Below are 26816 nucleotides of genomic sequence, written 5' to 3'. Positions count from 1 at the left end.
CGGGCCACATAGTTCGCATGCCAGACACGAGACTCCCAAAGCAAGCGCTCTACTCGGAACTCCTTCACGGCAAACGAGCCAAAGGTGGGCAGAGGAAACGTTACAAGGACACCCTCAAAGCCTCCCTGATAAAGTGCTACATCCCCACTGACACCTGGGAGTCCTTGGCCAAAGACCACCCTAAGTGGAGGAAATACATCCGGGAGGATGCTGAGCACCTTGAGTCTCGTTGCCATGAGCATGCAGAAATCAAGCGCAGGCAGCAGAAAGAGCTTGCGGCAAACCAGACTCCCCACCGACCCTTTCCTCAACGACTATCTGTCCCACCTGTGTCAGGGACTGTGGTTCTCGTATTGGACTGTTCAGCCACCTAAGGACTCATTTTTAGAGTGGAAGCAAGTCTTCCTCGATTCCGTGCCACAAGTAAACTTGTATTTAGAAATACTTGATGTATTAGTGCAGTCTAAACACATGTTAAATGAAGCCCCCAGCTCAAGCGCACGACCGCCAGGAAGCAGGGTGTGCCTCCAGCTCCAGCATTGCTGTGGGCGGTGTTAGCACGACATCCTGTGCCATACAGAGAGTGCTGGGATACAGCGCAGGGACATACAGAGAGTGCTGGGATACAAGGATACAGGGATAGGGGCCGGCGGAGGCTGTCACTCAGCTGGGTGCCCGTGTTCCCCTGCTGGATCAGAGGCCAGAGCTGACCCACCGATCCCCGATAGGGCAGTGCTGGCCGGGAGCCAGCTCCGACAGTTCCTGGGAAAGGCTTCCGGGTCGGAGCACGTGACACGCAAGTCGCAAGCTGCTGTCACATGACCGGCGGAACCCTCAGTGAGGGGCTGAGAGTGACTGAAGGGCAGGGAGAGAGGGAGTGTGAGTGAGGGACTGAGTGAGTGAGCGGGGAATTGAGAGACCCAGTGAGTGAGCGGGGAATTGAGAGACCCCGGAGCGCGGGGAGGGAGCGGGACTCGGAGCTGAGCCCCAGAGATGGGACGCGGCGGCCAGGAGCGGGCTGTCTGTATTGGCGGAGAGCGCGATCTGTTCCGGGATTGTTAATGGGAAGCCCGGGGGATTGGGGCTGGGCTGCTGTGTTATAGGGGGCAAAGGGCAGAGCCTCCTCCCTCCCCAATTGGGGGCAGAGCTCCTCTCCCTGAGGGACTGCCTTACTGCGGGGATGGGTGTGATTTCCCCCTCGCTGGGGGCTGTGTCACTCTTCTGCTTTCGAGAGCCACTATGGCTCAGTGGGTAGCACTCTCTCCACTAAGTCAAAAGGTTGTGGGTTCAAGTCCCACTCCAGGAACTTGAGTGCATAAAGTTAGGCAGACACTCCAGTGCAGTGCTAAGGGAGTGCCGCAGTGTCGGAGGGGCCGTCTTTTGAATGAGACATTAAATTGAGGCCCTATCTGCCCTCTCAGGTGGACGTAAAAGATCCCATGGCACTATTTTGAATAAGAGCAGGGGAGTTATCCCCAGTGTCCTGGCCAATCATCATTATCATAGGCAGTCCCTCTAACAATGAGTCCTTTGGTGGCTGAACAGTCCAATACAAGAACCACAGACTCTGTCACAGGTGGGACAGATAGTCATTGAGGGAAAGGGTGGGTGGGACTGGTTTGCCGCACGCTGTGTGTTTCCGCTGCCTGCGCTTGGTTTCTGCATGCTCTCGGCGATGAGACTCGAGGTGCTCAGCGCCCTCCCGGATGCACTTCCTCCACTTAGGGCGGTCAGAGACTCCCAGGTGTCGGTGGAGATGTTGCACTTTATCAGGGAGGCTTTGAGGCTCTGGGTCATATGACCTGTTGAATCTCTGTGTAGTGCAGAGTGCTGTAAAACTATCACTCTCCAATAAAGGCTGTTGGTTTCCCCCCCACAGATGGCTTCTCTTGTGCTGTTTGTCGTGTTAGTGAACGTCTTTGTTACTGAATGTGCTCCAGCCAACGATGAGATCCTCTACCTCCCAGGCTTGGTCAAACAATCCAGCTTCAGGCAGTACTCTGGCTACCTGAACACATCTGGAAATAAACACCTCCACTACTGGTGAGTGACTTGGGTTTACACTGTGGGTTCACATTCTGATTGCCAGTGTTCACCGCTCAGTTTAACTTTCGAAGTATCCGCTCCCTGCACCAACGTGGCTGCTGTGTTTACCAGCCACAGCAATTTGGTTTCGGTGTTTATTATTTGTTTGTGAATTCAAATGACATAAGAATTAGGAGCAGGAGTCGGCCATTTGGCCACTCGAGCCTGCGCCACCATTCAATACGATCATGGCTGATCTTCTATCTCAACTCCACTGTCCTGCTCTATCCCCATATCCCTTGATTGCGGCGAATGAGAGTACGGGGCCCAGAAGAGGCGAGGGCCCAGGGACAGCATGGACCAGCCCACACTGCGATATGTGCGCGCACTAGGTCCGTGCAGCAGAGCAGGTCTCCAGTCATCCTGGTTAACCCTTGCCACTGGACCAAGACCGAGATCTGTCAAGCCCGTGTGGTGACTGGTGTCCACGCACAGGCATATTCCACCCCCTCAACTGGAGTTCAGGACTGGAACATCGGGTCCTTCATTGAAATGTCTGTGAACTCTGGTGGAAGCAAGTCATCCTCGTTCGAGGGATCGCCTATGATGATGATGATGGACTGTAGCAATGCGTACCTCCCAAACCTGCGCCTGCACCACCTGGAAGAACACTCCCACCTCCACGTCATGCACCATCTCGAGTTGGACACATATCGGCGTTCCTTCATTGTTTTTTTTTGTCTCATACCACTCCTGTGAAGCGCCTTGGGACATTTCACTATGTTAAAGGCGCTATATAAATACAAGTTGTTGGGTCAATTTGCTGGAACTCACGACCAATGTTCACTTTAAGCCGCACAGCCGTGCAATGCTCTGGCGCTCCCACGTAGCCAGCTGACTGGCTTTTAAAGGTGGGCCATGCATTCCCTTAAAGGGGCCCCGTACCCAATAAAAAAATGTAAAGGAACAGTGCTCCCTCCCTAGCAGCACTGTGGGAGTGCCTTCACCGCACGGACTGCAGTGGTTCAAGGCGGTGGCTCACCACCTCTAGTTATAGGGGCAATTAAGGGATGGGCAATAAATGCCGACCTTGCCAGCGACGCCCACATCCTGTGCATGATTTTATTTTAATACTGAACAGTGTGCACGATGAGATCAACTTGTGTTGAGTTTGGGTTTGATGAGAAGCAAGCCTTGTTTAGATAGCGTTGTGTCCAACTGTTGTAGCATAAAATTAAAGACAGAACAACCATGTGCAGATCCTCTGTTTGGAGATGGAGAAGCGAGCAAACTTCATGTTGTTATATCAGAACCCAACCACTCGCACTCCACCGTGAGAGATATAGGGGGCTGTGCTGGGGATACTGGACCTGTTCATGAGTAGAGTAGGTCATTTTTTTATCTTTTTTTTCTGGAGTTAAGTTTGACAAAAATAGGAATTTTGTCTGATATTTTTAGATACAGTAGCGACCCCCAGAGATAAAATGGATGCTCCTTTACTAAGTTTAAAATAGAGGATCAGAGCTGGGCCGTGTGCAAAGACTGATTACGATGGGGGTTTTCTAGTTTCAAAAGAAAAGCAACTCTGATGGGCGGTTTAAACCATTGTGGAAGTGAAATTCATTTCACATAAATACCTTGGTCGCCTTGCTGGAAAAATAGTTTAATGGTGCAATGGTTGAGTTACAGCAAGTCAGCCTCTGTCGTAAAATATTTTTAGCACAGTTTTGTTAAACCAGTTCGTCTGTCTGTACTGCAAGTGTTTGAGTATTTAGAGGCTCTGTTGTTGAAATTAGAATCTGCGTTTCTCAGATCCAAGAAGCTGCAATGTTCCACCAGTTTATTTGGAACCTGACCCAGTCAGAGAGGTTCACCTGTATCCCCAGCTAGTTCTGCACATATCACAGTAAGTGATCTCGAGAAACCAATGGGCATTGCAGGAGCAGAGCAAAGTTTGTCATTGAAACTACGGAAGGCTATTTCTACTGAAGGAAACCAGAGAGGCATAAGAACACAAGAAATAGGAGCAGGAGTCGGCCATTTGGCCCCTCGAGCCTGCACCGCCATTTAATAAGATCATGGCTGATCCGATCTTGGGCTCAGCTCCACTTCCCCGCCCGCTCCCCATAACCCTTGACTCCCTTGTTGTTCAAAAAGTTAAATTCCCCAGCTGCCATGGTGGGATTTGAACTTGTGTCGCCAAATCATTAATCCAGGGCTCTGGGTCACTAGTCCAGTAACATAGCCACGACTCTGCCGTTCCCTGACGAATGAGGGTTCTTTACGATGTGTGGATGTGACCGGCTTGCCTTGGGTTTCCATGTTTCTAAACTTTTCTGTATTTTATGCATAAATAAATACCGCTGGGAGTTTAGCCTGTAGCAGTCCAATCCTAATATTTTTGTATTTAAGTAGACTGAAGACATGTTGAAAATCCTACGTAAATTCTAGTATGCAGTTTACCTGGGTTGGTATTATTAGACTCCAGTTAACACACATTCTGCATGGGCGGAGCTAATGAAAAGGGCACTATTACTGCTGGGGCTTTGTTCAATAGGGCCTCCAATTTAAAATTCTCATCCTTGTCTTCAAATCCCTCCATGGCCTCGCCGCTCTGTGTCTCATCTCCTGACTCCCCAAAGCCTTTCCATCATCTCCAAGGCACAAGTCAGGAGTGTGATGGAATACTCCCCACTTGTCTGGATGAGTGTAGCTCCAACACTCAAGAAGCTCGACACCATCCAGGACAAAGCAGCCCGCTTGATCGGCACCACCTTCAACATTCACTCCCTCCGCCACCGACGCACCATGGCTGCAGTGTGTACCATCTACAAGATGCACTGCAGCAACTCGCCAAGGCTTCTTCAGCAGCACCTCCCAAACCCGCGACCTCTACCACCTAGAAGGACAAGGGCAGCAGGTACATGGGAACACCATCACCTCCACATTCCCCTCCCAGTCACACACCATCCCGACTTGGAAATATATCGGCCGTTCCTTCATCGTCGCTGGGTTAAAATCCTGGAACTCCCTCCCCAACAGCACTGTGGGATGTTAAAGACCCTATATAAATAATGTTCAATTACCATTTCCTTTTGCCTCGCACCATCATCATTTTTGTCTCTTTAATCTCTCCTGCCTCCCACCCTATCACAGGCCTTCCCTTTTGTTCTTTCCTCCCCTCCCCCTGTCCCTCACTGGCTTAAAACCTGTCACGTCTCTAACTCTTTCCAGTTCTAATGAAGGGTTATCGACCTGAAACATTAACTCTGTTCCTCGCTCCACAAATGCTGCCTGACCCGCTGAGTATCTCCAGCATGTTCTGTTTTTATTTTATACAATGTACAGACAGTGTTTGCTCAGGTGCAAATCCGTATTTACATTTTAAGGACGATCACCCCACAACAAATGAAGCTTTTTCACTCATTCCCTTGACCAAAAAATAATTGTCCTGTCTTTTTATTGGTTGTCTGTCCGTTGGCCTCAATTTTAAGGACTTTCTTCACTCAGACGGTGGTGAATCGTTGGAATTCTCTGCCCCAGAGAGCTGTGGATGCTGAGTCTCTGAATATATTCAAGGCTGAGATTGATAGATTTTTGGAGTCTGGGGGAATCAATGATATGGAGATCGGGCGGGCAAGTGGAGTTGAGGTCGATTATCAGCCTTGATCTTATTAAATGGCGGAGCAAGCTCGAGGGGCCGTCTGGCCTACTCCTGCTCCTAATTCTTAAGCCTATGAGGATGCAGGTCAAGGGGATAACATTTGCTCACTGGCTGTGTGAGGTTCACGGTTTGGGAAGAGGAAATGGCGTTCTGCAGCAGGCTGAATTCGGAGATACAGGCACCGTTGGAAAGTTGTCGGAAGATTTGTCCGATCTGTATTCTGTGCCACTCGCCGTTCCGTGCCGAACCGCGGCTCGGCAAGGCTCGGCAAGAGTCGGCACTTTTCAGGGAAGGGTTTGCTAATGGCCATTGCAAAGCCGCGGGGCTTGTCGAAAGCTGTCACTGATGCTGCGTTCATCTTCGTGTGGTCAGCAAAGTCTCCCTGTGCTGACCGATTGCTGCTGTTGTCCTGCAGGTTTGTGGAGTCCCAGGGGCACCCCGAGCGAGATCCTGTGGTACTGTGGCTGAACGGAGGCCCTGGCTGCAGCTCCCTGGACGGGCTGCTAAACGAACATGGCCCCTTCTTGGTAAGCAAACGAGGCTTCGGATCCTCCACAAGCTCAGTTTCTGTACTTTTGGAAATGGCTATGTATATCACTGAGGACTCTAAGGAACGACTTGGTCAGGCTGTGTTTTTCCCCTGTATGAGTCTGTATGGCCCAGCAGCATTCTCTTGTCGGTGCTAAGTTGGCCAAGTCCATAGGGGTGCTACACTTAGTCTCAGCACTCCTGGCCTGGGGGGGGGTGAAGAGATGGGGAGAGGGGAAGATAAACATCAGCCAGGTTCCTGCACCTTTGCTAGAAACGCCATGTGTACATGACGGCAATTGAGCTCAACTATGATGATCCCCACGATCGCATGTCCTTGCAATACTTGCATAGCCTCGCACATGAAGAATAGTCGCTTCAGTGAGGAACTGGATGAGTGCCCGTGGGTCTGTACCAGTGCATGTCCTGAAAGAGCTGGAGTAGTTTAAGCCAGAGTCGCAGCGTTTAGTGAACGTTAACCAGTGCAGTGGACGAGCAGGCATGTTGCAGCTTCAAGTTCCAAGTTAAAAAGAAAAAACTTTCATTTATATAGCACCTTTCACGACGTTGGGAAGTACCAACGCGCTTCACAGCCAATGAGGTACTGTTGAAGTGTTGTCTCTGTTGTAATGTAGGAAATAAATGACCAGATTTATTTAGGCTGTTAGTTGAGGCATAAATATTGACCAGACACCAAGAGAACTCCTTTGCTGTTCTTCGAAATCTTGCCGTGGGATCTTTTATGTCCACCTGAGGAGGCAGTCGGGGGCCCTCGGTTTAACGTCTCATCTGAAAGAAGGCCCCTCCGACAGTGCGGCGCTCCCTCAGTACTGCCCCTCCGACAGTGCAGCACTCCCTCAGTACTGCCCCTCCGACAGTGCGGCGCTCCCTCAGTACTGCCCCTCCGACAGTGCGGTGCTCCCTCAGTGCTGCCCCTCCGACAGTGCGGCGCTCCCTCAGTACTGCCCCTCCGACAGTGCGGCGCTCCCTCAGTGCTGCCCCTCCGACAGTGCGGTGCTCCCTCAGTGCTGCCCCTCCGACAGTGCGGCGCTCCCTCAGTACTGCCCCTCCGACAGCGCGGCGCTCCCTCAGTACTGCCCCTCCGACAGTGCAGCACTCCCTCAGGACTATACTGGAGTGTCAACCTAGATTATCTGCTCAAGTTTCTGACGCGGGGCTTCAACCCACAACCTTCGGACTCTGAGGTGAGAGTGCTGCCCACTGATGCCTTTAGCCGAACACTGCAGCCTTCTACTAAACAATGGAAAGTAACAAGCAGCAGAAATCCTCTTTTTCTTTTTAATTGAAGTTTTTCTTCCTGAGATGGGAATTTTCAGTCTGAGATCGGTTTTGAATGTTGGAGGGAGGAGGATGAGTTACAATGTATTTCCGTGTTAATAGAAGGTGGGGCTGCTCTTCATATTTCCACAGCTGTTCTGGGAGGGGAGATCGGGGTAAATGCAGTAATCCCGTTTACCCCAATATTGCCCTCGGTCCAACAAACTGATCCGAATACTGCTCTTTACTTTGCAGATCCAACCAGATGGGAAGACGCTCCAATATAATCCTTATTCCTGGAATAAGGTATGTCTTTTTTACTTTTCAATCTCTTGTGTTCCCTTTGTTCCCATCCTTGTTTACAAATCCCTCCATGGCCTCGCCTCTCCCTATCTCTGTAATCTCCTTCAGCCTCACGACCCCCGAGATGTCTGCACTCCTCAAATTCTGCCGCCTTGAGCATCCCTGATTTATAATCTCTCCACCATCGGTGGCCGTGCCTTCAGCTGCCTGGGCCCCGAGCTCTGGAACTCCCTCCCTAAACCTCTCCGCCTCACTACCTCGCTTTCCTCCTTAAAACCTACCTCTGTGACCAGGGTCACCTGCCGTAATTTCTTCTTATGTGGCTCAGTGTCAAATTTATTTGTTTTGTCTGAAAACACTGCTGTGAAGCACCTTGGGACATTTTACTACGTTAAAGGCGCTATATAAATACAAGTTGTTCAGTTTTTGTTGGTTTCTTTCCCACTCTCCCCCTTGTCCCCTCGCCCTCTCTGGTCACTGAGTGACAATAGGGTGCCCACCTTTCACCGAGCCCGAAGCCCGTGTGGAGCACGGGGTGGGATCAGCTTGCGGGTTTGCTTTGCGGCTGAATGGTCATCGCAAACCGCGCTCACTGACCCATGTCCCCACCTCCTCTGTCATCGCCAGGCCCGTTCAGAGGTGCTGACAATCCTAAACGGTCATGCCACTCCACTGGGAGGTCTGGTTATCTTCCCAGTTAGTATTATGCACAATGAATGTTCCATTCACTTCAGGTATGTTGGAATACTCTTTGCTGAGCATCACTGATTCTGCCTTGTTCCCTTTTCTATTTATCTTCTCGTCGGCTTTGCTGCTTCCCTGATGTCTAGGTGGTTCATTATTGAGCTTTATAAAAGGTATCCGGTTTTAACCAATCTGTGTTCATTCGGCCTATCTCAACAATTGGCTTCCGAGGCCTTGGGTTCAGTTTCATGCTCTTAGAATCATAGAAATATTACGACATAGAAGGAGGCCATTTGGCTTTTCGAGTCCGTACCAGTTGAAAAAGAGCTATCCAGCCTAATCTCACTTTACAGCTCTCAGTCTGTAGCCCTGCAGGTTATGTCACTTCAGGTGCACATCCAAGTACTTTTTAAATGTGGTGAGGGTTTCTGCCTCTACCACCCTTTCAGGCAGTGAGTTCCAGACCCCCACACCCCTCTGGGTGAAGACATTTCCCTTCAAATCCCCTCTAATCCTTCTACCAATTACTTTAAATCTATGCCCCCTGGTTGTTGACCCCTCTACTAAGGGAAATATGTCCTTCCTATCCACTATATCCAAGCCCCTCATCATTGTATACACCTCAATTAAATCTCCCCTCAGCCTCATCTGTTCCAAAGAAAACAACTCCAGCCTATCCAATGTCATCATAGCTAAACTTCTCCAGTCCTGGCAACGAGCTCGTAAATCTCCTCTGCGCCCTCTCTGGTGCAATCACATCCTTCCTGTAATGTGGTGACCAGAACTGTAAGCAGTACTCAAGCTGTGGTTTTACTCGTGTTTTATACAGTTCTTGCATAACTTCCCTACTCTTATATTTTATTCTTCATTGCTCTTCATTGCTTTGCAGTGACCCCAGTTGGAAAAGGCTGGGTGAGGGTTTCGCTATGATTCTCTCTCGTAGCCAAATGTCATAACCCGAACAGCAATGCCCCAGCCTGAATCACCACTGTATGGAGGCGAGGAGTAAGTGCGTCTCCTCCTTGAGCTCCAACGTGATTCAGTTGGTAGCACACACCCGCTGAGTCGAGAGAGTTGCGGGTTCATATTGGGTCTTCAGTGCACCATCTCGGCTGATGCAGTACCGAGGGAGTGCTTCACTGTCTGAGGTGCCGTCACTCAGATGGGATGGTGCACTGGGGCCCTGTCTGCCTGTTCTCGTGGATGTTAAAAGTTGTAATGCAGAATGGTAGGGGATTCTCGAACATAAAGGATGATAGCTAATGGGCTGAAGGGCATTGCAACAGGAGTCGACCATTCAGCCCTTCAAATCTGCTCTGCCGTTCAGTTAGATCATGGCTGCTCTGCACCTCAACTCCATTTACCTGCCTTTGCTGCATATCCCTTGATACACTTACCTAACAAAAATGTATTAGTCTTGAAAGCTCCAGTTGACTCCCAACATCTGCAGCCTTTTGGGGGAAAGAGTCAGCATTTCTCCTCCTTGTGTAAAAAGGTGCTTTCTGATTTCACTCCTGAATGGCCGAGCTTTAATTTTAAGATCATGTTGCTGCCTTGATTCACTCACCAGAGGCAATAGTTTCTCCGTAACTACCGTGTCAGATCCTTGTAATGTTTTAAACGCATTGATCAGATCATCCCTCAATCTTCTAAACTCAAGGAAATGCAAGCCACGTTTATGTAACCTGCCCTCCTGATTTAACCCTTTAAGCCTCGGTATCATTCTGGTGACTCTGCGCTGCCCCCTCTCCGAAGCCAGTGCCTTCCTGAGGTGTGGGCCCAGAACTGAACCCACTGCTAAAGGGGGCTCTGTTCAAGGTTCTGTACAACTGAAGCACAGCTTCCTCCTCTTTGTAGTCCAGCCGACTTGTACCTGTCCACGAGCTTTAAATGTCCTTGGACACGGAAAGAGGTGATTCACTTAGTCCTCATTTCCAGGCGGCAGTGTTTCACGCTGGGGCATTACTGCTCAGGTGATGATATTTGACTATAAGAGAGCATTACCATCGCCGAATCCCCCCACCAACAACACCCTGGGGGTCACCATTGACCAGAAACTTAACTGGACCAACCATAAATACTGCAGCAACAAGAGCAGGTCAGAGTCACCCCAAACATATCTTTACGGGATCTCTCAAAGATCCTATATAGCAAGAGAGTTACATTGTATTTCTGGAACTCTCAATCCTGAGCACTGGCTTGCTTGAGGGCAGTGTTCAGTTCCATTCGCAACTCCTCAGACAATGAAACAGTCTGTGCCCACATGCAGCAAGACCTGGACAACATTCAGGCTTGGGCTGATAAGTGGCAAGTAACATTCACACCACATAAGTGCCAGGCAATGATCATCTCCAACAAGCGAGAATCTAACCACCTCCCCTTGATATTCAATGACATTACCATCGCCGAATCCCTCACCATCAACATCCTGGGGGTCACCATTGACCAGAAACTTAACTGGACCAGCCACATAAATACTGTGGCAACAAGAGCAGGTCAGAGGCTGGGTATTGTGCGGCGAGTGTCTCACCTCCTGACTCCCCAAAGCCTTTCCACCATCTACAAGACACAAGTCAGGAGTGTGATGGAATACTCTCCACTTGCCTGGATGAGTGCAGCTCCAACAACACTCAAGAAGCTCGACACCATCCAGGACAAAGCAGCCCGCTCGATTGGCACCTCATCCACCACCTTCAACATTCACGGTTTAACGGATGGGCAATAAATAGCAGTAACACCCACATTCCCTGAACGTATAAGAAACAAACTCTGCTCCTCCACAGTCCTAGCTTCTCACCATTTAGAAAATACTCCAATGTATCATTCTTGGGTCCAAAGTGGCTGACCTCATGCTAGTTCACACTAAAGTCCAATTCTCATGGTTTTACCCACTCACTATCATCTGAGCCCATCCGATGGAGGAAGTTGGAAAAGAAACCATTGCTACCGGTCAAAGTTTGAACAAATGCTTACGGTAGTCACCAATCCAGTGTCTTGCTCTGCTCTATATAAAAGGATAATAGGGGTTTATCCATCCGCTTCTGCCGCTATTTGCTTGAAGACCATATAATGAAGCATGTGTCCCTTCACAGATTGCAAACATGCTGTACCTCGAGTCACCAGCAGGGGTTGGATTTTCCTATGCCGAAGACAAGCAATATAAAACAAATGATACTGAGGTAAGACCACGGTGTGTGTGTGCGTGTGTATTTTGTCCTCGGGCTGTGAGGACTGCCCCCTCCTCAATCATCTTTCTTTGACTCGAGCCACTGGAAAGTTTTCCCTATGAGTCCCATTGAGCAGTATTGCTGGGGTCCATGGTGCCCTGCCGGGTCTCGTGCTGCTTTGGTGTTGAGGGCAGGTCCTCATGCCTCCAGCTCTCATGTCTATTTCTGGATCGAGGCAATGATGAGGTCTGGAGCTGGAAGGGCATCATACAGAAGTTATGTGGGGGTTCTGACTCGGCCTGAATGGAGTAGTTTATTGGTGGTCTATCCTATGGTAGCAGCATGACCGGTTTTGAGGCGGCTGATGGTTGGCCACTGTTTGCGAGGAAGGTTTGATCCTTCAGGTTGTACTGTGGGGTCCTCTATAAGGAATCCATTCCGTATGTCGCAGTTCTTCCCGGCATTTTGTCATCGCTCATCGAGGCTGAGGGGAGATTGCTGAAGGGCTTCGGCGATGGTCCAAAATGGCCGCCTAGATTTGAGATGGGTTGGTAGCAGGTTGTTCAAGTCGGCCCAGAAGGTTATTGGTGAGGTGTAATGGTGCCATTGATGACACTTCCATCAATTTACCTGCAATCTGTACCCTCGGGTCAGGATGGGGTCATGGCAATAGGGCATGGGGAGGGCTGCTACCTACCAATATACAGAAATGACGAGCAGGAAAAGACCAGCTTGCCCATCTAACCTGCCCCACACTCATGATCAGCTTCCAGCCTGGATTATTCCTACACACCCCTGCTCCCCCACTCTTCCCCTTGCATTCATGTCATCTCCTGGGAGAGGCAAAAACAGAGTATCCCAGGTCCAGTAAGGCAAAAAAAAACTATGGAAAATTCTTCTCCGACCCCTTCAGTCGCTCAAAACAAGTGCAGGAGGTAACCTGGGCCGTGTTAACTGTACCTCCACCTACCTTCTCTAAGACGCGATCGCTGCCCCAGTCAGGAACCGGTCCGGCTCCCTGTTACAGGCGACGCACTGAGTCAGCCCCCACCCCACCAGCGGCAATGTGTTCCACAGGCCCACTGCTCCCTGGGGAAAGAGGGTCCCAGTCCGCCGAGCATTAGAGGATAAGAAATAGGAGCAGGAGTCGGCCATTGGCCCCTCGAGCCTGCTCCGCCATTCAATAAGATCATGGCTGATCTGATCTTGGCCTCAACTCCACTTCCCTGCCCGCCCCCCATAAGCCTTGACTTCCTTATCATTCAATAATCTGTCTATCTCCACCTTAAATATATTCAATGACCCAGCCTGCACAGCCTCCAAACATTCATGACCCTCCAGAGAAGAAATTCCTCCTCATTTCTGTTTTAAATGGGCGACCCCTTATTCTGAAACTATGCCCCCTAGTTCTAGGTCCCCCATGTCTAATCTATTCCTACTCTTCACACAGTTTAAAGTCCCTTGGTCCTCCCTAATTTGTCAAGCGGGAATAATCTCAATAGGCACGCTATCCAGCCCTTTCCTTACTTTCTAAACTTCCTATCTGGTCACCTCTCGGTCTATGCTGCTCTAAAATAATAGGCCCAGCTCTTTAAGCCTATCTGAATAGGTCTAGTGTTTAAGCTAGGAATCATTCTCGTAGCTCCCTCTGGGCCTCTTCAAGGCCACTCTATCACCCATCTGTCTGAAGTACGATGGGTACAAAGAAGGTGTCTCTTCAGCTGCCAAGGGACTGGAGTATCCTGGTGTATAAATGGTCCTCTCCATATTCATTGAAGGGACTGAGGGAATTGATCATCATCATCATAGGCAGTCCCTCGGAATCGAGGAAGACTTGCTTCCACTTTTAAAATTAGTCCTTGGATGACTGAACAGTCCGATACGAGAGCCACAGTCCCTATCACAGGTGGGACAGATAGTCGTTGAGGGAAAGGGTGGGTGGGACTGGTTTGCCGCACTCTCTTTCCGCTGCCTGCGCTGGATTTCTGCATGCTCTCGGCGATGAGACTCGAGGTGCTCAGCGCCCTCCCAGATGCACTTCCTCCACTTAGGGTGGTCTTTGGCCAAGGACTCCCAGGTGTCAGTGGGGATGTTGCACTTTATCAGGGAGGCTTTGAGGGTGTCCTTGTAACGTTTCCTCTGCCCAACTTTAACTCGTTTGCCATGAAGGAGTTCTGAGTAGAGCGCTTGCTTTGGGAGTCTCGTGTCTGGCATGCGGACCGCCCAGCGGAGCTGATCGAGTGTGGTCAGTGCTTCGATGCTGGGGATGTTGGCCTGGTCGAGGACGCTAACGTTGGTGCGTCTGTCCTCCCAAGGGATTTGTAGGATCCTGCCGAGACATCGTTGGTGGTATTTCTCCAGCGATTTGAGGTGTCCGTGTCTCTGAGCCGTACAGGAGGGCGGGTAGGGTGGCTGTGTGGTATTTTTACAGCCAATTGAAATGACACATTGATGGTGGATTGTCAGTATGCTGAGACTGATTATATTTACACTGTGTTTAATGCTAGTCGAAATGAATCTTAATCCTGTTATTTAGATTCACTTGTTGAAATTTCTCTTTCATTGGCTCTCACTCCCCCCTTCTCCCACCCCAGGTTTCATTTAATAATTACCTGGCCCTGAAGGAGTTCTTCCACCTCTTCCCAGAGTACAGCAAGAATGAATTCTACATCACCGGAGAGAGTTACGGAGGAATCTATGTGCCAACACTAGCGGAGCACGTCATGACTGATTCCGGCATCAATTTTAAGGTGGGAATCAGGCAATGAAGAATTGTGCAGAGAATGCTGGGAATATGTGGCAGGTGGAGAGAGAAACTGTTATGCTTTCAGGCCGATGACCTTTCGTCTGACAAAAGGTCACTGATCTGAAACTTTAACTCTGTTTGGGGCCTTCAACTAGAGGCCATTAGAGGGAGCTATTCACCTGTGAGGAATTCCTTTATAATCCTCTTGTGCAAGTGCTGTGGGGCTGGTATATAACGAGCTTGAATTGTATTCCCTTGAGTTTAGAAGGTTGAGGAGTGATCGAATCGAGGTGGTTAAAACGTTAACAGGATTTGATGGCGTCGACCCAGAGAAACTGTTTGCTGTAGTGGCAGTGCACAGAACGAGATTCGGACAGGTGGGAGTGAAATCAGAAAGCAATTTTTTATACAAAGTGTAGAAATCTGGAACCTTTCTCCCTCAAAAAGCTGTGGATGTTGGAGCATTTGAAATTTTGGTTTCCATATTTACGAAAGGATATATTTGCTTTGGAGGCAGTACAGAGAAGGTTCACTCGGTTGATTCTGGGGATGAGGGGGTTGACTTATGAGGAAAGGTTGAGTAGGTTGGGCTTCTATCATTGGAATTCAGAAGAATGAGAGGTGATCTTATCGAAACGTATAAGATTATGAATGGGCTTGACAAGGTGGATGCAGAGAGGATGTTCCACTGATGGGGGAGACTAGAACTAGGGGGCATGATCTTAGAATAAGGGGCCGTCCATTTAAAACTGAGATGAGGAGAAATTTCTTCTCTCAGAGGGTGAAAAATCTGTGGAATTCGCTGCCTTAGAGAGCTGTGGAAGCTGGGACATTGAATAAATTTAAGACAGAAATAGACAGTTTCTTAACCGATGGAATAATGGGTTATGGGGAGCGGGCAGGGAAGTGGAGCTGAGTCCATGATCAGATCAGCCAAGATCGTATTAAATGGTAGAGCAGGCTCGAGGGGCCGTATGGCCTACTCCTGCTCCTATTTCTTATGTTCTTATAAATGTTCAAATCTGAGATGGATAAATCTTTGTTCAGCAAGGGATATGGAGCAAAGGTGAGTGCAGGTCCGCTGTGATCTCGTTGAATGGCAGAATGATCAACTCCGGTTCCCATCTTCTGTAATGTTCCTGTTGCTGTTCTTTCAGGGAATGGCAGTTGGGAATGGATTGTCCAGCTGGGAATACAACGACAACTCTCTGGTTTACTTTGCTTACTACCATGGGCTGCTGAGATCCACGTAAGTAGCAGCAGCGTATTGTGTTGGCAATATTCCAGGGGCTCTCCTGTGACTGTGTCTGGAGTACATGTGTGATGTTCAGCTGCTAACCTAACCTGTAACTTTAAGGCATAGTCTACATGGGCAAATTCTAACAATTGTAGCTATTTATAAACTACGGAGGGCAATCATGGCAGCTGTAACCTCTCAATTTTAGGCTCCAGGTCAGTGATTTGCTTTTTTTATATATGTATAAGAATATAAGAAATAGGAGCAGGAATAGACCATTTGGCCCCTCGAGCCTGCTCTGCCGTTTAATAAGTTTATGGCTGATCTGATCTTGGGCTCAGCTCCACTTCCCTGCCTGCTCCCCATAACCCTTTATTCCCTTATCGCTCAAAAATCTGTCTATCGCCACCTTAAATATATTCAATGGCCCAGCCTCCACAGCTCTCTGGGGGCAGAGAATTCCACAGATTTACAACCCTCTAACAGAATAAATTCCTCATCTCAGTTTTAAATGGGCGGCCCCTTATTCTGAGACTATGCCCCCTAGTTTTAGTTTCCTCTATGAGTGTAAATATCCTCTCTGCATCCACCTTGTCGAGCCCCCTCATTATCTTATATGTTTTGATAAGATCACCTCTCATTCTTCTGAACTCCAATGAGTAGAGGCCCAACCTACTCAACCTATCCTCATAAGTCAACCCCTCATTCCCGGAATCTACCGTGTGAACCTTCTCTGAACTGCCTCCAATGCAAGTATATCCTTCCTTAAATATGGAGACCAAAACTGTACGCACCAATACCCTGTACAGTTGTAGCAGGACTTCCCTGCTTTTATACTCTGACCCCCTTGCAGTAAAGGCCAACATTCCATTTGCCTTCCTGATTACTTGCAGTACCTGCATACTAACTTTTTGTGTTTCATGCACAAGGACCCCCCAGGTCCCTCTGTACTGCAGCACTTTACAATTTTTCTCCATTTAAATTATAATTTGCTGTGTGTGTGTGTGATATTTGTATATTTATTTGTGTCTATACATGTATATTTATTTCATATATGTATATTTTTATTTATTTATTTATATAGCCTCTGTTACAAGATGTGGTATCAGTGTTAGGTGCACCTGGACACCAGATTTATTTTTTAAATGTGTCTCTTCAAAGCTGTGTACAAAATTGGCAAGTAAAGCCCCAAGTAATAACAGCAGAATTTTTATAAACAAACATCCAGTGATTCAAAGTACAGAAGGGAATCTGATTTTCTGTACTCGAGGTTACTCTGCACAAGATGCTGTAGAACGAGCTTTTTTGAAACATTTTTCAGATACTCAGTCCAACCCCAAGCACAGTTGAGGAATGCTTGTTGTATGAAGACCAGAAAGGTGGTCCGTCTGGGAGACTAGTTGAGTAGTGTCTAACCTGACAGTATTCATATCTTTGTTTTGTGTACTTCACTGAGACAAGACACTTCAATTCTACCTACAATTTTGTGCATCTTATTTAGGATCTGGTTGACAGCAGGGCCATTTGGAATCGATGGCATGGAGAGTGTTCATTGTCTCTTGCATTTAGTGTGTATTTCCTGTCTTGTCATACGTCAAAAAAAGTGTGAAGAAACTAAGAATTGCTTGATACTGGAGCCAAAATATCTCTAACCTCTGAAACCAGACAAACCAGAGTTGTGACCTGCAGCCTGAAGAGTAATTAAGGGTTTGAGTGATCTCGCCCAGTGTTTACTTAACAACAATGAGACTTTGGTTCCCCTAAAGAAATACAACCTCGCCTTAGCAGCAGAATAATACACCATGCCCTATGGTTTCTGTCCTTGGAAAACAGCATGGCCTCTGGACTTTTCTTCAAGATTTTTTCTTAATCTCTCACCGTGCTTGAGGATTGCGTATCTTGAGCTAATTGTTCAAGTACAACTTGCAAAGTAATTTCAACTCCTTGGTGTGTTATTGCTCTATATAACCTATTTGAGAGAACAGCTCCGCAGGTTGCGCTATAAAAGAGCTGGAACCTCCAGCGCGAGCTGCTCCAAGTATGCGACAATTTTCAGATGGGCGACTGGATGATGTCATCAAAACCCTTTTGGAGCGCGGGCAGGAACATCGGCAGGGCCCAGGTACAGAGGAGTGGGAAGGTCGGGGCAGATGAGTGGCGAGTGTTCGTGCCGAGATGCGGTGAATGTTTATGGCGGAGGAGTGGTGAGAGATCGTGGCGGAGGTGCGACAGATGAGGGTACGGGGCCCAGAAGAGGCGAGGGCCCAGGGGCAGCACTGGCCAGCCCACACTGCGATATGTGTGCGCACTGGGTCCGTGCAGCAGAGCAGGTCCCCAGTCGTCCTGGTTAACCCTTGCCATTGGACCAAGACCTCGCTCTGTCAAGCCCGTTTGGTGGCTGGTGTGCAATGGCCTTCACACGTTAAAAAAATCCACGCACAGGCATCTTCCACCCTTCAATTAGAGTTCAGGACTGGAACATCGGGTCCTTCATTAAAACATCTGTGAATTTTTGTGGAAGCAAGTCATCCCTTGTTCGAGGGAACGTAGATGATGATGATGATGATTGGACTGTGGGGTAGATTTTTTTTGAAAGCAACAGAATTGAAATCCAGCCTGTTCATGATCTGCCCTGCTGGATTACCGTGCTCGCAATGAAGATGGAAATCTACCTCTGTGTGTTCCGATACATCGTCAGATACTTGAATTGTTTATCTAGTCACCTCCTAATCACCCAGTGCCAATATCTCCTTTCTCTATATCACTCCAAACTGCTCCCTTTGGTTTGGTTACAACCTTGTCATTTCTCCCAGGATATCTGCACCCTGAAAATAAGCCGCGATTACACTCAGCAGATTCTGCGAATAGATATTTAAGTCACTCTCTACAATTTTTTTTAGCTTGTGGTCTGATCTCCAGAAGTTCTGCTGTTCTGAAGGAAAATGCAACTTCCACAAGAATAAAAACCAGGACTGTCAGTTGAGGGTGAGTACTGCTTTGTACGTTCTGTCCAACTATATCTCTGGCTCATTTCTGCACCTTCCCTTCTCCCTGTCCCTTGAGTTTCATAGAATTATACAGCACAGGAGGAGGCCATTCGGCCCATCGTGACTGAGCTGCCCAATTAATTCCACTCCCCCTGCTCTTTCCACATAGCCCTGCAAATGTTTCCTTTTATCTATCTATCTAATGCCCTTCTGAAAAAGCTATTATTGAATCCTTTAGGCAGTGCATTCCTCGCGTGTAAAGCAGAATCCTTCTCCCCTCTGGTCCTTTGCCCGTTATCTGAAATCCGTGTCCTCTGGTTTCCGAGCCTCCCGCCAGTTTCTCCTTTGTCGCTCAAAACCCCCTCGTATTTATTGCATGTCCTCACACTCACTCATTTTCTGTGGTTCTCGGCCTGATAAATTTGTAACAGTTGTGAATGAACCTAATGCAGAAAACTTAGTGTGACATGTGGATGAAGGGCCAAGGCCAATAGTGCAGGACAAGGTTAAAATGAGTAGGAGTGGCAGGTTGGGGAATAGTGGATGGGTTAAGGTGGGTCAGGGGTCGGTGGTTGGGTTAAGGTGGGTCGGGGGGAGTGTTGGGTTAAGGTGGGTCGGGGGTCGTGGTTGGGTTAAGGTGGGTCGGGGGTCGTGGTTGGGTTAAGGTGGGTCGGGGGTTGTGGTTGGGTTAAGGTGGGTCGGGGGGAGTGGTTGGGTTAAGGTGGGTCGTGGGAGTGGTTGGGTTAAGGTGGATCAGGGGGAGTGGTTGGGTTAAGGTGGGTCGGGGGTCATGGGAGTGGTTGGGTTAAGGTGGGTCGGGGGTCGTGGGAGTGGTTGGGTTAAGGTGGGTCGGGGGTCGTGGTTGGGTTAAGGTGGGTCGGGGGTTGTGGTTGGGTTAAGGTGGGTCGGGGGTCGTGGTTGGGTTAAGGTGGGTCGGGGGTTGTGGTTGGGTTAAGGTGGGTCGGGGGTTGTGGTTGGGTTAAGGTGGGTCGGGGGTTGTGGTTGGGTTAAGGTGGGTCGGGGGTCGTGGTTGGGTTAAGGTGGGTCGTGGGAGTGGTTGGGTTAAGGTGGATCAGGGGGAGTGGTTGGGTTAAGGTGGGTCGGGGGTCATGGGAGTGGTTGGGTTAAGGTGGGTCGGGGGTCGTGGTTGGGTTAAGGTGGGTCGGGGGTCGTGGGAGTGGTTGGGTTAAGGTGGATCAGTGGGAGTGGTTGGGTTAAGGTGGGTCGGGGGTCATGGAGTGGTTGGGTTAAGGTGGGTCAGGGGGAGTGGGAGTGGTTGGGTTAAGGTGGGTCGGGGGTCATGGGAGTGGTTGGGTTAAGGTGGGTCGGGGGGAGTGGTTGGGTTTAGACCGGCCGGGGGTACACTGTGTACTGCATTCACTTCTGATCAGAGATGCACAAGGGAACGATCCAAGCTCGTGGAGTCTGTGCAGAGAAAGGCCACAAGGCTGATCCACGGTGTCCGAGGACTTGAGTTACAAAAAAACTTTGACTCCACATAATTGAAGTCTCTCGTCCCTGTTATCCGTCCAGTAAATCTCCTCCAGACCCTCTCCAAGGCGACGTCCTTCTTAAAGTGCGGTGCTCAGAATTGGACCCAATCCTCCAGCTGAGGCCGACTCAGTGATGTATAAAAGTACAGTATTACTGCCTTGCTTTGTTCTCTGATTAAATCACTGTGCAGTAGTAATGCTGCCTGTGGTTGCCTGCATTGACTGTCCCACGCCTGTGGTGATCCGGCTGATTGAGATTAGCTGGCACCAGAGAAAAGGGGAAGTACACTCAGTATAATGTGGACTAACTATTTGTACTAAGTCTCTTGAAAGCAAGAGTTAGGACAAATAGTCTCCGGCCCGCCCCCTCCCCCCCCTGCCGCCAAAGCACAATTTACACTCGCTCTTTTCTGCACATGTACCCACCTGTAAGGCCCATCCATCCTCCGATCCCTCGACCACGCTGCCTCCACTGCAGCTCCGAGGCCCGAGCAGCACCAAGCCTCCCATCCACCTGGCCCCAAGAGGGCCACGGGTGGCCGAGAGGGGACTGGAGGTGGTGGGGGGGGGGGGGGGAGAGAGGGAGAGACTGGGGGGGGGGGGGGAGGAGAGAGAGAGAGAGACTGGGGGGGGGGGGGGAGAGAGAGAGAGAGACTGGGGGGGGAGAGAGAGAGAGAGACTGGGGGGGGAGAGAGAGAGAGAGACTGGGGGGGGAGAGAGAGAGAGAGAGACTGGGGGGGGAGAGAGAGAGAGAGACTGGGGGGAGAGAGAGACTGGGGGGGAGAGAGAGAGAGAGAGAGAGAGACTGGGGGGGGAGAGAGAGAGAGAGAGAGACTGGGGGGGGAGAGAGAGAGAGAGAGAGAGAGAGAGAGACTGGGGGGGGGGAAGAGAGAGAGAGAGACTTGGGGGGGAGAGAGAGACTGGGGGGGGAGAGAGAGAGAGAGAGAGAGAGACTGGGGGGGGGGAAAGAGAGAGAGAGAGACTTGGGGGGGGGGGGGGGGGGGAGAGAGAGACTGGGGGGGGGGGGAGAGAGAGACTGGGGGGGGGAGAGAGAGAGACTGGGGGGGGTGGGTTGAGAGAGAGAGAGAGAGAGAGGGGGGGGGAATGAGAGAGATACGGGGGGGGTGGGTTGAGAGAGAGAGAGAGAGAGAGAGAGACTGGGGGGGAGAATAGAGAGACTGGGGTTGCGTGGGGAGGAGAGAGAGATGGGGGGGAGAGGGAGGAGAGAGAGAGACAGGGTGGAGGGAGGAAGAGAAAGAGATATGCCGGGGGGGAGAGAGTGAGAAGGACAGAGAGAGTGACAGACTCGGTGGGGAGAGGGGGGGGGGGGGCAAGAGGAGAGGAGGGGAGCGAGGGAACTCCGGGAAAACGGATCACGTTCTTACAACCCCCTACAAGGGACCTCATTGGAGTGGATGAAATCCAAAAGTCACGACACTGTCACTATTCACTCCATACCCAATAAACCTGTTAACGATCCGTACGCAATGCCCCATCTATGGTGGGACTTGCTCTGGGGAAGGCACTTTGGCTGGGAGAGGGATGTGTCCTTTCTGACTTCTGAAGTCAAACTGGATCATGTTCCAATGTGCAAAGTTAGGCTGGGGGGTTCCATTCACACACTCCAGAGACACTTCAGGGTGTGGCTTATCCTCCAAGGGGACCAGTCAGCAACAGGTCATGTGATAATGGAGAGCCAATCAGAAACGGCTGCCATACAGTTAGTACAAATAGACGCATCCTATAATAAGCATGTTGGAATCTAGTACCCTTAATGGGGGAGTTCATTCATTTTGTTCACATGGATTGCAACATGGTAATTAAGTGAAGAAGGTCATAAAGTATTTTCTTTTCAGGTTACAGAGGTGCTGGACATTGTGTGGAAGTCGGGCCTGAATGTGTACAACCTGTATGCCGATTGTGCTGGAGGGGTGCCTGCCGAAGTCCGGTAAGGAACTGGGGTGGGGAGGGAGGGAGGGGGCTGCATTCAATGGTTTGGTGTTTGGTGATTATTGGGGGGTGGGGGGGCGATTTTAATGGAGAATGGGACGGAGGCGGAGGTGAGATCAGGAAGATTATGTCCCAGGCCTTGGCTACGCACCTGCTCTCAGTCCCTCACCAACTCCCCGCAGGAAGCACGAGCTGGCCGCCGATCCTGCTCGGTGAAAATACATGTCCCCGGCATTAAGACAAGTGGTTAAGTGGTTGGTACTGTGAGCGGGGTGGGGGAGTTGGATAGGGTGAAGGGGGGGAGGGGGCTGGAGTTGACGGCGGGGGGGAAGTTGACGGTGAGAGGGGGTGGGGGGAGCCAGGGCCAGAGGAGTTGTGGGGCCTAAGGTTCATTCCTGTTTATCCCGGCTCACATAGAAACAAAAAAAAGGGAAAGAAACCCGATCCCTCGCCGCTCCTCCGCCCCGATCCCTCGCCGCTCCTCGGCGCCGATCCCTCGCCGCTCCTCGGCCCCGATCCCTCGCCGCTCCTCGGCCCCGATCCCTCGCCGCTCCTCGGCCCCGATCCCTCGCCGCTCCTCCGCCCCGATCCCTCGCCGCTCCTCCGCCCCGATCCCTCGCCGCTCCTCCGCCCCGATCCCTCGCCGCTCCTCCGCCCCGATCCCTCGCCGCTCCTCCGCCCCGATCCCTCGCCGCTCCTCCGCCCCGATCCCTCGCCGCTCCTCCGCCCCGATCCCTCGCCGCTCCTCCGCCCCGATCCCTCGCCGCTCCTCCGCCCCGATCCCTCGCCGCTCCTCCGCCCCGATCCCTCGCCGCTCCTCCGCCCCGATCCCTCGCCGCTCCTCCGCCCCGATCCCTCGCCGCTCCTCCGCCCCGATCCCTCGCCGCTCCTCCGCCCCGATCCCTCGCCGCTCCTGCGCCCCGATCCCTCGCCGCTCCTGCGCCCCGATCCCTCGCCGCTCCTGCGCCCCGATCCCTCGCCGCTCCTGCGCCCCGATCCCTCGCCGCTCCTGCGCCCCGATCCCTCGCCGCTCCTGCGCCCCGATCCCTCGCCGCTCCTGCGCCCCGATCCCTCGCCGCTCCTGCGCCCCGATCCCTCGCCGCTCCTGCGCCCCGATCCCTCGCCGCTCCTGCGCCCCGATCCCTCGCCGCTCCTCCGCCCCGATCCCTCGCCGCTCCTCCGCCCCGATCCCTCGCCGCTCCTCCGCCCCGATCCCTCGCCGCTCCTCCGCCCCGATCCCTCGCCGCTCCTCGGCCCCGATCCCTCGCCGCTCCTCGGCCCCGATCCCTCGCCGCTCCTCGGCCCCGATCCCTCGCCGCTCCTCGGCCCCGATCCCTCGCCGCTCCTCGGCCCCGATCCCTCGCCGCTCCTCGGCCCCGATCCCTCGCCGCTCCTCGGCCCCGATCCCTCGCCGCTCCTCGGCCCCGATCCCTCGCCGCTCCTCGGCCCCGATCCCTCGCCGCTCCTCGGCCCCGATCCCTCGCCGCTCCTCGGCCCCGATCCCTCGCCGCTCCTCGGCCCCGATCCCTCGCCGCTCCTCGGCCCCGATCCCTCGCCGCTCCTCGGCCCCGATCCCTCGCCGCTCCTCGGCCCCGATCCCTCGCCGCTCCTCGGCCCCGATCCCTCGCCGCTCCTCGGCCCCGATCCCTCGCCGCTCCTCGGCCCCGATCCCTCGCCGCTCCTCGGCCCCGATCCCTCGCCGCTCCTCGGCCCCGATCCCTCGCCGCTCCTCGGCCCCGATCCCTCGCCGCTCCTCGGCCCCGATCCCTCGCCGCTCCTCGGCCCCGATCCCTCGCCGCTCCTCGGCCCCGATCCCTCGCCGCTCCTCGGCCCCGATCCCTCGCCGCTCCTCGGCCCCGATCCCTCGCCGCTCCTCGGCCCCGATCCCTCGCCGCTCCTCGGCCCCGATCCCTCGCCGCTCCTCGGCCCCGATCCCTCGCCGCTCCTCGGCCCCGATCCCTCGCCGCTCCTCCGCCCCGATCCCTCGCCGCTCCTCCGCCCCGATCCCTCGCCGCTCCTCCGCCCCGATCCCTCGCCGCTCCTCCGCCCCGATCCCTCGCCGCTCCTCCGCCCCGATCCCTCGCCGCTCCTCCGCCCCGATCCCTCGCCGCTCCTCCGCCCCGATCCCTCGCCGCTCCTCCGCCCCGATCCCTCGCCGCTCCTCCGCCCCGATCCCTCGCCGCTCCTCCGCCCCGATCCCTCGCCGCTCCTCCGCCCCGATCCCTCGCCGCTCCTCCGCCCCGATCCCTCGCCGCTCCTCCGCCCCGATCCCTCGCCGCTCCTCCGCCCCGATCCCTCGCCGCTCCTCCGCCCCGATCCCTCGCCGCTCCTCCGCCCCGATCCCTCGCCGCTCCTCCGCCCCGATCCCTCGCCGCTCCTCCGCCCCGATCCCTCGCCGCTCCTCCGCCCCGATCCCTCGCCGCTCCTCCGCCCCGATCCCTCGCCGCTCCTCCGCCCCGATCCCTCGCCGCTCCTCCGCCCCGATCCCTCGCCGCTCCTCCGCCCCGATCCCTCGCCGCTCCTCCGCCCCGATCCCTCGCCGCTCCTCCGCCCCGATCCCTCGCCGCTCCTCCGCCCCGATCCCTCGCCGCTCCTCCGCCCCGATCCCTCGCCGCTCCTCCGCCCCGATCCCTCGCCGCTCCTCCGCCCCGATCCCTCGCCGCTCCTCCGCCCCGATCCCTCGCCGCTCCTCCGCCCCGATCCCTCGCCGCTCCTCCGCCCCGATCCCTCGCCGCTCCTCCGCCCCGATCCCTCGCCGCTCCTCCGCCCCGATCCCTCGCCGCTCCTCCGCCCCGATCCCTCGCCGCTCCTCCGCCCCGATCCCTCGCCGCTCCTCCGCCCCGATCCCTCGCCGCTCCTCCGCCCCGATCCCTCGCCGCTCCTCCGCCCCGATCCCTCGCCGCTCCTCCGCCCCGATCCTCGCCGCTCCTCCGCCCCGATCCCTCGCCGCTCCTCCGCCCCGATCCCTCGCCGCTCCTCCGCCCCGATCCCTCGCCGCTCCTCCGCCCCGATCCCTCGCCGCTCCTCCGCCCCGATCCCTCGCCGCTCCTCCGCCCCGATCCCTCGCCGCTCCTCCGCCCCGATCCCCTCGCCGCTCCTCCGCCCCGATCCCTTTTTCCCCCCTCGCCGCTCCTCCGCCCCGATCCCTCGCCGCTCCTCCGCCCCGATCCCTCGCCGCTTCCTCCGCCCCGATCCCTCGCCGCTCCTCCGCCCCGATCCCTCGCCGCTCCTCCGCCCCGATCCCTCGCCGCTCCTGCGCCCCGATCCCTCGCCGCTCCTGCGCCCCGATCCCTCGCCGCTCCTGCCCCCGATCCCTCGCCGCTCCTCCGCCCGATCCCTCGCCGCCCTCCTGCGCCCCGATCCCTCGCCGCTCCTGGCGCCCCGATCCCTCGCCGCTCCTGCGCCCCGATCCCTCGCCGCTCCTGCGCCCCGATCCCTCGCGCTCCTGCGCCCCGATCCCTCGCCGCTCCTGCGCCCCGATCCCTCGCCGCTCCTGCGCCCCGATCCCTCGCCGCTCCTGCGCCCCGATCCCTCGCCGCTCCTCCGCCCCGATCCCTCGCCGCTCTCGCCCCGATCCCTCGCCGCTCCTCGGCCCCGATCCCTCGCCGCTCCTCGGCCCCGATCCCTCGCCGCTCCTCGGCCCCGATCCCTCGCCGCTCCTCGGCCCCGATCCCTCGCCGCTCCTCGGCCCCGATCCCTCGCCGCTCCTCCGGCCCCGATCCCTCGCCGCTCCTCGGCCCCGATCCCTCGCCGCTCCTCGGCCCCGATCCCTCGCCGCTCCTCGGCCCCGATCCCTCGCCGCTCCTCGGCCCCGATCCCTCGCCGCTCCTCGGCCCCGATCCCTCGCCGCTCCTCGGCCCCGATCCCTCGCCGCTCCTCGGCCCCGATCCCTCGCCGCTCCTCGGCCCCGATCCCTCGCGCTCCTCGGCCCCGATCCCTCGCCGCTCCTCGGCCCCGATCCCTCGCCGCTCCTCGGCCCCGACTCCCTCGCCGCTCCTCGGCCCCGATCCCTCGCCGCTCCTCGGCCCCGATCCCTCGCCGCTCCTCGGCCCCGATCCCTCGCCGCTCCTCGGCCCCGATCCCTCGCCGCTCCTCGGCCCGATCCCTCGCCGCTCCTCGGCCCCGATCCCTCGCCGCTCCTCGGCCCCGATCCCTCGCCGCTCCTCGGCCCCGATCCCTCGCCGCTCCTCGGCCCCGATCCCTCGCCGCTCCTCGGCCCCGATCCCTCGCCGCTCCTCGGCCCCGATCCCTCGCCGCTCCTCGGCCCCGATCCCTCGCCGCTCCTCGGCCCCGATCCCTCGCCGCTCCTCGGCCCCGATCCCTCGCCGCTCCTCGGCCCCGATCCCTCGCCGCTCCTCGGCCCCGATCCCTCGCCGCTCCTCGGCCCCGATCCCTCGCCGCTCCTCGGCCCCGATCCCTCGCCGCTCCTCCGCCCCGATCCCTCGCCGCTCCTCGGCCCGATCCCTCGCCGCTCCTCGCCCCGATCCCTCGCCGCTCCTCCGCCCCGATCCCTCGCCGCTCCTCCGCCCCGATCCCTCGCCGCTCCTTCGCCCCGATCCCTCGCCGCTCCTCCGCCCCGATCACTCGCCGCTCCTCCGCCCCGATCCCTCGCCGCTCCTCCGCCCCGATCCCTCGCCGCTCCTCCGCCCCGATCCCTCGCCGCTCCTCCGCCCCGATCTCCTCGCCGCCTTCCTCGCCCCCGATCCCTCCGCCCGCTCCTCCGCCCCGATCCCTTCGCCGCTCCATCCGCCCCG

General features: G+C 54.5%; 1 protein-coding gene across 6 annotated transcripts in view; it reads left to right on the top strand.

Annotated features, from left to right (window-relative positions):
• Window positions 1-794: 794 nt before the first annotated feature.
• The window catches only part of ctsa (cathepsin A), a 77032-nt gene continuing 51010 nt past the window's right edge, over window positions 795-26816 (top strand). For 4 of the 6 annotated variants that reach the window (XM_070895884.1, XM_070895882.1, XM_070895881.1 and 1 more), the window contains exons 1-9: window positions 807-895; window positions 1880-2043; window positions 6105-6216; window positions 7751-7801; window positions 11575-11661; window positions 14244-14399; window positions 15553-15644; window positions 18533-18617; window positions 21969-22060. In XM_070895884.1, the coding sequence (XP_070751985.1) occupies window positions 1880-2043; window positions 6105-6216; window positions 7751-7801; window positions 11575-11661; window positions 14244-14399; window positions 15553-15644; window positions 18533-18617; window positions 21969-22060 (839 nt within the window). In that variant the 5' untranslated portion in view covers window positions 807-895. Of the gene's footprint in view, window positions 924-1879; window positions 2044-6104; window positions 6217-7750; window positions 7802-11574; window positions 11662-14243; window positions 14400-15552; window positions 15645-18532; window positions 18618-21968; window positions 22061-26816 lie in introns of all 6 variants that reach the window. The other 2 variants (XM_070895880.1, XM_070895879.1) reach the window with 2 other exon arrangements.

This window comes from Pristiophorus japonicus, chromosome 12 (assembly GCF_044704955.1).
Source record: "Pristiophorus japonicus isolate sPriJap1 chromosome 12, sPriJap1.hap1, whole genome shotgun sequence".
Lineage (NCBI taxonomy): Eukaryota > Metazoa > Chordata > Chondrichthyes > Pristiophoridae > Pristiophorus > Pristiophorus japonicus.
This window is presented reverse-complemented; position numbering and strand designations above follow the sequence as displayed.